This window comes from Pteronotus mesoamericanus, unplaced genomic scaffold, assembly GCF_021234165.1.
Source record: "Pteronotus mesoamericanus isolate MK-2021 breed Mesoamerican mustached bat unplaced genomic scaffold, CSHL_Meso_final contig_105, whole genome shotgun sequence".
In the NCBI taxonomy this organism is placed as follows: domain Eukaryota; kingdom Metazoa; phylum Chordata; class Mammalia; order Chiroptera; family Mormoopidae; genus Pteronotus; species Pteronotus mesoamericanus.
Genome location: NW_026555006.1, coordinates 13,581,652 through 13,593,791, shown reverse-complemented (window position 1 = coordinate 13,593,791; position 12,140 = coordinate 13,581,652). Strand labels below are relative to the sequence as shown.

Sequence of the window (12,140 nt, the reverse complement as noted above, 5' to 3'; positions counted from 1 at the left end):
TCAATCAAACACTAGTCTGTGAAGATACTTTGTAGATGTGATTAACATCTACAATCAGCTGATAAATTGTAGGAGGGCATCCTAAATAAAAGTGTGAGCCTGATCCAATTAATTGAAAGGCCCTAAGTGCAGAAGGAAAGTTCCCCAGAGGAAGATGAAATAGTGGTACCTGTGAATGCAGCCTGAGCATCTGGCCAGGAGTGTGTAGCCTGCCCCTCCTGACACTCTGCCCTATGGATTTCAAACTTGGCTAGCCGGCCCACGCAATCACATAAGCCAATTCCTTGCAATAAATCTCTTTATATATGCATACATATAAAATTTTATTGGCTCTCTTTTTCCAGTGGAACACTGACTGATAGAGGACTTATATTTTCTGATTTCAAAACCTACAGTAATCAAGACTATGAGGAGCTGTATACTTGAAACCTACATAATCTTATTACCCATTATTACCCCAATAAATTTAATTTAAAAAGTAACAACGACAACAAAAAATACTCTGAGGAACTGACATAAGGTTAGACACATAAATCAATGGAATGAAATTGAGAGTCCAGAAATAAGCACATACATTTTTGGTTAGCTGGTTCTTAATTGTTTACCAAGACAATTAAGTGGGTACAGAATACTTTTTTCCACCAATGGTATTGGGATGGCTGGGTTTACATATGCAAAATAATGAATCTGGATTCCTACCTCACACCATATACAGACATTAACTTAAAATGTACCAAAAATCTAAGTATAAGAGCTAAAACTATAGCACTAAAACTCTTTTTAATTATACTGGATTTTATTTTACATTTTTAGCATCAGAGTAAAATGATTTACTGTTTATTATTATAGAAAATAATAATTAATTAGAAACATACAAGTATATATGAGTATCTTATGATTTTACAAATTTCTGAGAATTCCCAGAAATTCGAATTTATTATTCTTGGATAACAAAGATTAATATCTGTCGGGAATTTGGAAGCACTACTTTCTCACTTCCTTTAAGTCATCCTCATATGTCATCGTACCACCTTCCGTATGTACCCATCTCTGCTATAAAACTAAAACTCTTAGAAGAAGAGATTGGAGTAAATCTTTGTGATCTCGGATTAGGCAGTGGTTTCTCTAAAGCACAAACAACCAAATAAAAGATAAATTGGACTCCATCAAAATTAAAAACTTGTGTTCCAAAGAACACTGTCAAGAAAATGAAAAGACAGCCATAGAATGGGAAAGATATTTGTAAATCATGTATTGGGTAAGGATACATCATTCAAAATATATAAAGAACTCTTACAAGTCAAGAATAAAAAGGCAAGTAACATAATCAAAAAATGGGCAAGAAATATGAACAAAAATTTCTCTGATGTTATATAAATGGCCAAGAAGTACATGAAAAGATGTGCAATGTCATTCATCATTAGGAAAATGCAAATCAAAACCACAATAAAATACAACTTTATAACCACTAGGATGCTTATAATAATAAAAAATAAATAAAAGGAAAATGTGTGTTGGAGAGAATGTGAAGAAATTAGAACCCACATACATTCCTTGGAGGGATATATGAGTAAAATGGAGCAGTCCCCTTGGAAAACAGTTCAGCAGTTCCTCTAAAAGTTAAACACAGAATTACTATATGCCTCAGGAATGCCATCCCTAGGTATATGCCCCCCCAAATTGAAAACACACACCCCATAAAAACTCATACAGGAATGATCACTGCAGCATTATTCAGGGCATGCAAAAAGTGGAACCTACTCAAATATCCGTCAACAGAAAAATAGACAAACAAAATGTGGTATAGCCATACAATAAATATTATTCAGCCATTAAAAGGATAAAGTACCGATGTGTGCTATAATGTAAATGAATCCCAAAATTATTATAATAAGTAAAAATAGCCAGATACAAAAGAACAAATATAGTATGATTTTAGTTATGTGACATATCTAGACCAGGCAAATCTGTAGACAGGAAGGAGATTAAAGGTTATCAGGGGCTGAGAAGAATTTATTTCTGAGGTGATTAAATTGTTCTAAAATAAGATAACAGCTGCGGCTGGAGGGAGGTGGTGGGATGGAGGGACTGAGCAAAATGGAAAAAGGACTCATGGACGTGGTCAACAGTGTGGTGATTGCTGAGGGGAAGGGGGTGTAAGGGGACTAAATGGTAATGGAAAAAATACAATAAAGATTAAATAAAAAATAAACTAGTAGTAATACAACTCTGTAAATATTTTAAAAACACTGAGTTTTAGACTTTAAATGGAGAATTTTGTGCTATGTGAACTATATCTCAGTAAAACTGTAGACGAAGAAGAAGAGGAAGAGGAGGAGGAGGGGCAGAAAAGAGAGGAAGAGGAGAAAGAAAAAGAACTTGAACTCTTACCCTGAGCCCCCATACAAACGTCCACAGAAAATCATTTAATAAGGGTAAAGAGTACACAAGGGATCCCTGTCTCTTGGGCCCTGGCACTCAGCGCTGGCACAGTATATGCAAAACCTTTAACATCCACTCCTGTGACGGACTCTGTTCCCTGCATCTCTTGCCTTATGTCCAGCCGAGCCAACCGAGAATACCTACTGCGAAGGCTTGTGTGCTGCACCATTACCAGTGCAGGAGGTGGATGCTGCTTGAAGTGCAGGGAGGACAGCAGGGGCAAAGGCACTTGGCAGGGAAAAAAATAAATTAATCCGTTTTCTTAATTCTTTCTCCCAACTGGAATATTGTAGTCTTTTTTTTTTTAAAAAGTCCTCACCTGAGGATATGTTTATTGATTGTAGATAGGGAGGAAGGGGGAAGGGAAAGAGAGGAGGGAGAAAGAGAGAGAGAGAGAGAGAGAGGAAGAGAGAGAGAGAGACATCAATGTGAGAGAGAAAGATCGATTGGTTGCATCCTGTACGTGCCCTGAGCAGGGATCAAACCTGCAACCTAGACGTGTGCCCTGACTGGGCATGAAACCCACAACCTTTTGGTGTATGGGGAATGCTCCAAACAATTGAGCTACTTGACCAGGGTTGCAATAGATTCTTACACAACAAATGATCATTCCCAATATTACCAAGCATCCCTTTTCCTGTTTTTCTTTACACTACAATCAGTGCTTCTTAAAGTTCTCAGAAATTAGAGTAATATTTGGAAGAGTTTCACAAGGCTGAGAAAAATTTTGCAATATTAAGTGTTATAGGTGGAACTGTGTCACCCCCAAAATCCCTATGTTCAAGTCCTAATGCCCAGTATCTCAGAATGTGACCTTAGTTGGAAATAGGGTCATTACAGAGGTAATCAAGTTAAAATGAGGTTATTGGGGTGGGTCCTAATACAGTATGACTGGCATTTTCATAAAGAGAGGAAATTTGAAGAGATACACACAGGGAGAATGTCATGTGAGTATCAAGGCAGAAATTATGGTGATGTTTCGACAAGCCAAACAATGCTGGCAAATCACCAGAAGAGTCTTCCTGATGGCCTTCGGAAGGAACCAGTACTGCCTACTTTTTGATCTTGCACGTCTACCCTCCAGAACTGGGAGACAAATTTTTGTTTAAGCCATTCAGCTGTGGGAGTTTGTTCCAGCAACCCTAGAAAACTAATACATTAAACAATTCATATTACTCTTAAACGTGTACATGTATAGGATTATGTGTAAAGCATGATACTGATTTGATGATGAAATTATACTTTGTAATATATTCTGCAATAATGATTATTTATCATATAGCCCCAATACTATTTCAATATGATATACAAAGTTCTTAGTTCATTTGTTACAATTCTTAGCACATTTAAGTATTGCTTTAGGAATTTCATTGAGAATTATAGCTGCTATTGGCTCAGGGAAGCATAGTTTTTCCAAATTAAAATTAGTTTTTAAAAAGGAAGAATTAAAGTGAGTCAAGAAAGTTTGTCTAACTTGGCATTGTTGTCCAAAAAATATACACTAAGTAAAAATCTTGTGAAAAACAACATAGGTATTCATTTTGCTGAAATGAAGGCCACAAAAATTTTAATGGAACTAATGCATAACAATCTATGAATTATATATAGTATCTCTGGCCCATTAACAGAGCACCAAGACATGCATAATAATGATTAAAGTAGTCATTTTTGATAGTTCCTGGCTTTCAGTCAGATAAAAACCATAACTCTGCATGTATTTTTTATTTTGTCATTATTAAGGTATATTTGTCAACGTGGGAGGATAGAACATATTTCATCTAACAGTTCGCTGGCTTGATTTATAACTTTTAAATATTTAGACGTGTGGTATGTGGGCCTCCACTTGCACTCATGCCCCAGGCCCTGTAATTGTTAGAGGTGGGCCAGGACCCAGCGATGACAGAAGAAAATAAAGCCTGCAGCTATGAACAGAAGCCAAACTACTCACGCCTCAGACTTGCTCCTGCTACAAACTAAAATGCCATCCCGGAAGCTTCCTGTGAAAACCTAATGCAGCCCCTAGAGGGAGTGACAAGTACCTCAGATGCTTTGTCTTCCTGGGCCACAGTCCTGAGGGGCAAGCCCTTCCCAGCTGCAGATTGTGGGGCCAGCCCGGAGGCTTCAAATGGCACGTTAGCCCTCCCGTGTCACACACACCTACATTTCACCGTTCAGACGTGACGGTTGTGCCATGGACTTTCATTCGATTTCCTTGCAGTGACTCTGCTGTGCCACCGTGAAGGAAACAGAGCAATTTAATAACCACTTCACTCCTAACTTGGAAAAAATACTGTAAGGTTTAATAAAAGACTTTGGGGGCAATCCTACGTGTTGTGGTATTCCCCATGGCTATCGCTTTGTTACGCTCTACCTGTCCCATTGTAGTGAGGTGCGGCTGCTTGTTGGGAGTCTATGAGGATGGGGGAGGGGGCCAGCCTTCTACCTGGGAGTTAGTCTTGGGAGGAGAGGAACTCTTACAGACAGGGGGTAAGTAGAGGCAGCTAAGAAAAAAAAGTGGATACATTGTTGGTTTCTGGGGAAAAGAGAAAGCAGGGTATCAAAATGCCAACTGGCAATGCCACAATGAAGATGAAGGTTGGACTGCCAGAAGCTCCTTGGGATCTCTAACTTCGATTGCGTCTTACTGTAGCTCCCTCCAAGCAAAACTGGCAACTACACCCTCCATGCTCTTGCCTGACTAACATGATGGATAATCGGAGCTAAGAGATAAAACAGAGGTGGCTGACATCAAAGGATACTTTTAGCCAGGTTGAGCATCTTTAAGAACTTCAACACCCTCTCTGTAGACATCAGCTCACGAAAGTGGTACACAGGAGTTAGCACCCCCTTATCTGCGATTTCACTTTCCAGGGTTTCAGTTACCCTCAGTTAACCTTGGTCCAAAAATATTAAATGGAAAATTCCAGAAATAAACAATTCGTAAGTTTTAAATTGCACACCATTTCTCCTGGTCCTGCTCAGGACTTGAATCATCCCGTTGTTCACTGTATCCACGTAGTATATGCTACCTGCCCTTTAGTCACTTAGTAGCCATCTTGGTTATCAGATTGACTATCCTGGGACTGTAGTGCTTCCAGTAACCCTTGTTTTTATTTAATACTGGCTCCAGAGAGCAAGAATAGTGATGCTGACAATTTGGATATGCCAAAGAGAAGCTGTGAGGTGTATGTATGTTTAGGGAAAAACATCATACATAGAGTGCAGTACTATTTTGTGGTTTCAGGCATCCAGTGAGGGTCTTGGAATGTACCCTCCCACCTCCCATGGATAAGGGTGAACTACTGTACTATCTTTGTATAAAATTAAAACCATGCGAGACAGGTTGAGTTCATCAGAAATGTGGCAGCAAAAAAAGAAAAAGAAAAAACAACTTCAAAAAGAAAGGACATGGGTGTTTAAAAATAATGTTGATAATAAAAAAAAGGACCTTTCTGATGCAAATACAACAGGGAGAAAGTCAACAGCCCAGTGCTTAATGAATAATAAAGGCAGATTAGTGAACCACATTAATCAACTTGAGATACAGATTATCAACCACATTTGAAACACAGATTAACAGGAACAAATAAGGTACCAGGGTAGGAAGCATTTTTACAGCAAGTAACAAAAGTTGTAATCTTTGTTTAAATAAGACTTCAAAAGGATTCCACATATCAACCAATTGTGAAATAAGAAAAAAAAAAAAAAGATTAACTTTAAGAAATGCAAGGCAGAGTGACCAAACTTCTGAACTATTTTAGATCAATCAACATTTTCTACCCGGGCAATTAGAATGCAATTGGCACTTGGGTAATTTTAAAGATTTCTCTTACAGTTGCCTTTAACCAGCTGGTGAAATAGAACAGTGTGGCTGATGGCCAATGTTTATTTTTACCCATTACCTATTTTATTAATGAGACTGTGGGCCACTGGGCCTCCAGGCACACACAAACATATTAAAATATCCCACATTGTAATTAGTGGCACAGAGGGGATTAGAGCAAATAAAGTGGCTCTTATGTTTGCCACAGGTACAGTCTAGGTCAGATATGTTGATATTTTCATGGCAGAGGTCTACAAAATATAAAATATATTTTCTTGCAGACCAAGAGTTTTAATAAATGGGTCTCCCTCACCAAAATAAAAATATACTTAAAAAAATACCCCAAGTGGATACTCATGGAGCAAAAGAAGAGAATTCCTTAGCCAAATCAGAGGACAAATACACCAACAATAATGTTAGTGAAAGAAATTGGACCTTTAGGCTCCATTAACAAGAGACTCAAAAAATGAATCCAACTTACTGTTATTCTCAACCCAGCCACAGGGCTTCTTCCCCTATGTGAGTCAGAACTTCCACCTCTGAGTTCTTAAAGGGACTAAACATGAAGTGATCACCTAACTGTGGACCTGTTCAATGACGAAAGCACCAGACATGCTTGCAGAAATGTAAAATGGACCCTGTTAAGCTAAAGGCCGGAGTACATGTTAAGACAGTACTGTATCATTTTATTGATTTTATCACATTTATTACTGTAAATAATGTTAGATTAATTTTCAAACAGTAAATGGAAGTAGAGTTTTGCTTTGATCATTTAGAATCAACATCGCCACGCTTGAGATTACTGCCAATGCTGGTCTCCTGTAAATCTTCATATCAGGGAAAAAGCAACATGGAATGAGGGCCGGGCAAAATGGAATGAAATCTGGAAAAATTGTGTTTTAGTCCAAGCAGTGGACATTGCCTTTGCCCCAAAACTCTCTGGAGAAACACTTAGAAATGACAAGAAAGAAGAGAGAAGTACTTACGAGGATCCTGGACTTGCGGTGGGAGGGGGGCCTGAAGGAATGAAAGAAAAACAAAGGAAGCAGTCAGCCTGGATTCCTGGATGCGATGAGTACCAGTACCGTCAAACCATTCCCGATTAAAGTCCTCAACCCCTCCGAGGTGTTATTTATTTTTCTGGGATTTATTATTTTGCTCCAGTTCTCTACCAGCCACCTCTACAAAAAAGGGTACCAGTGAGGACTTGTCTGTATGTCACAGCTCAGAGCCTGAAAAAAACGCTAATTCATGTGTAAAAATGAGTCAGGAGAGTGTTCATCCTCAGAGGATGCAGCGAATTTCCCATGGGAGGCCGAGTGCTGGCACCCGGACACTGATTGCAACAGCAGGCGTCTTTGATGGCCCCAGGACAGAAAAAGGGCATGCATGCTGTAAATCTTTCCAACTTCTCTCTCACTGGCCTGGTGGTTTAGAAGACGGTCTGTGGGATCGGACTCCACTCCTGCTCTGTTGGTTACTTAGCTGGGCATCCCTGAGCACAGTGGGTAACTACGGGCCTTGTTTGGTTTACTTATTTGTAAAATGTGTATACTCGTGCCAGTCTTAGGGTTGCTGGGTACATCGCTCATTCCACTACGGGCTCCCTCCCTCCCGTCTCACCCCGGAGGAGGCTGAGGGCCAAAGGCCATTCCCAGTAGGAGACTGCTTACCAAACTTGACAAACAAGACTCCAGTGGTAGAAACCACCTTCTTGCCGTTGGTTGCCACGCACTGGAAGTAGCCCGTGTCTGTGGTGTCCAGGTTTCTAATCCGCAGCCGAGAGCCGTAGTTAGTCGCCCGAAAGGAGATCCTCCGGGGCTCCTGGACCACAGGCGCATCATTTTTGAACCAGCGGATGGTTGGAGGCGGATTCCCAGAGACTTTGCAGTGCAGTTCAGCCGTCTGCCCCAGGGATGTGGTGATGTTATTCATGGGTTCATCGAGAGTCAGGTAAGAATCTGTGAGCACAGGGTGAAGGAGACAGGTGAGAGGTGCAGACAGCTTCCAAGTACCCCGAATCTAATCCATGGAGCCCCAGGACCACAGAGAGACTGAAAATAAACAGTGTGGGGGGAGAGAGACAAGGCATGAAATTATCCATTTATCAGGACCCCACGACTATCAAACAATCGCCCACAGAGCCTACTGCTTGGAAGGAAATGTGTTACTAACCATGGTATAAACCCCAAAGTTTTCAAATGATTATATAGTCACCAGAGAGAAATGCACTCTCCATGACAAGACAAAATGGAGCTGTTGTGTTTCAGGGTATGGAAAAAAAAAAAAAAAGTACATAGTCTGTGTTACAGACTCAAACAATAAAGTGAAGAAGAGAAAGAAGTAAAATTCACCTAATATTTTCCCACCCCAAAATAATACCATTCTTAACATTCTGGCAAAGATCTTTCTAATTTGTCCATTTAAAACAAAAAGATTTTGTTTACTTTTAACGAGAGAGGAGGGGAAAGAAAAAGAGAAGGAGAGAAACATCAATGTGTGGTTGTATCTCATGCGCCCCCTACTGGGGACCTGGCTCACAACCCAGACATATGCCCTGACTGGGAATCGAACCAGTAACCCTTTGATTCGCAGGCCAGCACTCAATCCACTGAGCCACAGCAGCCGGGGCTAATTTGTCCACTTTTGATAAGAAAGGAAGCATGAAAAAACTAGAAAAGCAGAAGCAATATTATTTACAGTAAGTCACTTAATGTTATCGATAGGCCCTGCAACTTTAAGGGAATCAATGTATAACTAAATCACTTTTACCATAGGCTAATTGATATAAACAAGAGTTAAGTTCCTATGGCATCTTATCAACATTATAATGAAACCATGTTGAATGAAATGATATTATTTGAGGACCTATCCACAAAGCACAAGATCAGGAAAGATGTCAGGGATCTTCCTCCTGGTGATAATGTAAGGGTTATGAAAGCCATGCCACGGGCCAACTGGGGACTGACCAGGAATCAAACCCACAACGTTTTGGTGTATGAGGTGATGCTCCAACCAGCTGAGACCCCCCAGCCAGGGCTATGTGTTCAATTTTTGAGAAATAATTTACATTCCAGGATATGTACCGATCTTAGTTATACAGTTCCATGAGCACTGATAAATGCATATACTCATGAAACCAATATGTCTGTTAAGATATCATCAACATCCCAGATCAAACCCTGAACCAACACTCCAAGAACCTTTGTAGTCAATCCCTGCTCCCATTCAGTCTCCTGCCCCCATTCCAGGCAACTACAGCTCTGATTTCTATCATCAAAGGTTAATTTTGCCTGTCCTAGAATTTCAAATAAATGGAATCATATTGCATGAACATTTGCCTGGGCTTCTTTTGAGATTTATCACATTAAATATTTTAATAATAAAATAAATTTTATTTAAGCTTATTCTTCAATAATGTAATATTTTCAACATCATACTGATATTAATTGTGGAATCCAGTTGCTGAGAAAATAACTTATTTTGTAAAAATTAAGTTTAACGCTTTTTAAAACATCGGTCCATTATTCAAGTAGGGTTTTCTTTGGCTTCATTTTCCTGACCACCCATCCTTGGGTAGATCCCCACTTCCACCTTCCCATTGTCCTCTGTCCCTTTCCGACCCCAGCCTAGGACAGCTTTTTAAGTGACTGTCTTCTCTGCAGAACTATATGCCCATAAGGGCAGGCACCCAGAAGGTTTTGGTGATTGCTGCACCTTCAATGTATCCTACTGTCTAGCAGCATTGTCTGACTGAACTTTCTGTAACAATGGAAATGTTCTGTAACCTACATTATCTAATTGGTAGCTAGCTACTAGCCACAGGATGAGGCACTGAGCACATGAAGTATGGCTACAGCGGCTGAGAACTGAAAATTTAAATTTTAATAGACACGTGTGGCAAGTAGCTACTGTATTGGACAGCACAGGCAGAGCACAGTAAATTCGCTGACTTTAATGTGATCTTTTTCAAACATAACCTTTTTTTCGGAGACAGCTAAATGGCTAAATTTAACCACCGAATACCTATAAAATGCTTTCATAAATGCCAAAAATAAGTGATTCATTAATTGCTTTAGTTTTCCATGGAAAAACTGGGGAGAGATGTTATTTCAGTCTGGGCAGCCCCACAGGAGTGTATGACAAGTGTGAATGCACTTATCAGTGCGTGTGTGTGGTAGAAAACAGATTAAGCACGACCACCACCCATGTGTTACTGCAATGACACTTTTTATCTCACTTAAGCCAATGAATGATCATCCTTCACAACACAGTCATGAGCACACAAATGATTTTGCCAATGCCTTGCTTCTTTACATTTATATTCTGATCTTGGTCTTTGGTTGTGTTTCTATAATCTATGTAAATATACATACTCAATCCATGAATGTGTTTGCTCATAGATCATAATAAGCATGTGTATTCCCAAGAGATTTCAGGTATACCTAGAGAATAGAGAGAGTAATTAACAGGGGGCTTTCTGGAGCTGTTTTTTTTGACTTTCAAGTCCCATCCCATACCTAGTAAATGGCTAACTGCACCCTCTGTAGGAAAGAACCATAGAAATAGCAATCATATAGCAATGCTAATGTAACCATAGTGGTTAATACTCCATTAGGCAGGTTCTAGAATTTGATTGATGGGTTTGAACCCAGGTCTACCTTGACCTATCTGTGTGACTTTGAGCAAGTTACTTAAAGTCTGGGTACCTCAGTTTAACCAAATGCTGACAAAGTCATGGAGCAACAGAAACTCTCACTCATTGCTGGTGCAAATGCATAATGGAACAGCCACTTTGGAAAAACGGTTTGACCGTTTCTTCCAAAACTAAACATACTTGTACTCTTTGATCCAGCAATCTTTCTCCTTGGCATTTTCCCAGAGGAGCTGAAAACTATGTTCACACAAAACCCTGAACACAGATGTTTGTAGCTCTATTCATTTAACTGCCAAAACTTGGATGCAACCAAGATGTCTCTCAGTAGGTGAAAGGACAAACTGTAGTGCATCCACACAATAGAATATTATTTAGCACTAAAAGGAAATGAGCTATTAAGCCATGGAAAGACATGAAGGAAACTTAAATGCATATTACTAATTGAAAGAAGCCAACCTGAAAAGGCTACATGCTGTATGATTTTAACTATACGACACTCTGAAAAAGGCAACACCAAGAGTGAACAGTAATGGAAACTAAGGTATTTGGGTGATTATGATGTGTCAATGTAGGTTCATCAATTTTAACAGATGTACCATTTGGGTGGGGGATGTGGATAAGGGGGGGCTATTTATGTGTGGGGACAGGAGGTACAAAGAAATCTCTGTGTCTTCCTCTCAATTCTGCTGTGAACCTAAAACTATTCTAAAAATATAATTTTAAAAATTATGTCCAGAGTCCATGTTCTAGGGCAGAAGTTCTCAAACTTTTTAGTTTTAGGATCTCTATGTATACTCTTTAAAATATTGAGTACTCCAAACAGATAACTTTAAAATATTTGTTTATTAATTTATTGAAAAGTAAAAAATAATCCCATTACTTATTAACATAAATACACTTGAATGAAAAATACAAATAGTAAGAAGAGTGGCATTGTTTTACATTGTTGTAAATCTGTTATTTGGCCTAAAAGCAGACAGCTGGAGTCTCTTCTTTCTGCATTCAATCTTTTGAGATATGTCATTTTGATTGAAATATATAAAGGAATTCTGGACACACACATTTGGAAAAGGGGATGGATATTTGAATACCTTTTCAGATAATTTAGGATATTCTTCTTTGATACTACAGCAAATTCGACAAGTGATAGTTTTTAAAGGTTAGTTGCAATGCGAAATCTGAAGGCACATCAAAGAACTTTTCGTAATCTTTAAATGA

General features: G+C 39.2%; 1 protein-coding gene across 1 annotated transcript in view; it reads right to left on the bottom strand.

Annotated features, from left to right (window-relative positions):
• ROR1 (receptor tyrosine kinase like orphan receptor 1) overlaps positions 1 to 12,140 on the bottom strand; it is a 372,181-nt gene that overhangs the window by 116,390 nt on the left and 243,651 nt on the right. The window contains exons 3-4 of the mRNA XM_054572162.1: positions 7,939 to 8,226; positions 7,252 to 7,282 (exon numbers count right to left, since the gene is read on the bottom strand). Coding sequence (XP_054428137.1) covers positions 7,252 to 7,282; positions 7,939 to 8,226 — 319 coding nt within the window. The remainder of the gene's footprint in view (positions 1 to 7,251; positions 7,283 to 7,938; positions 8,227 to 12,140) is intronic.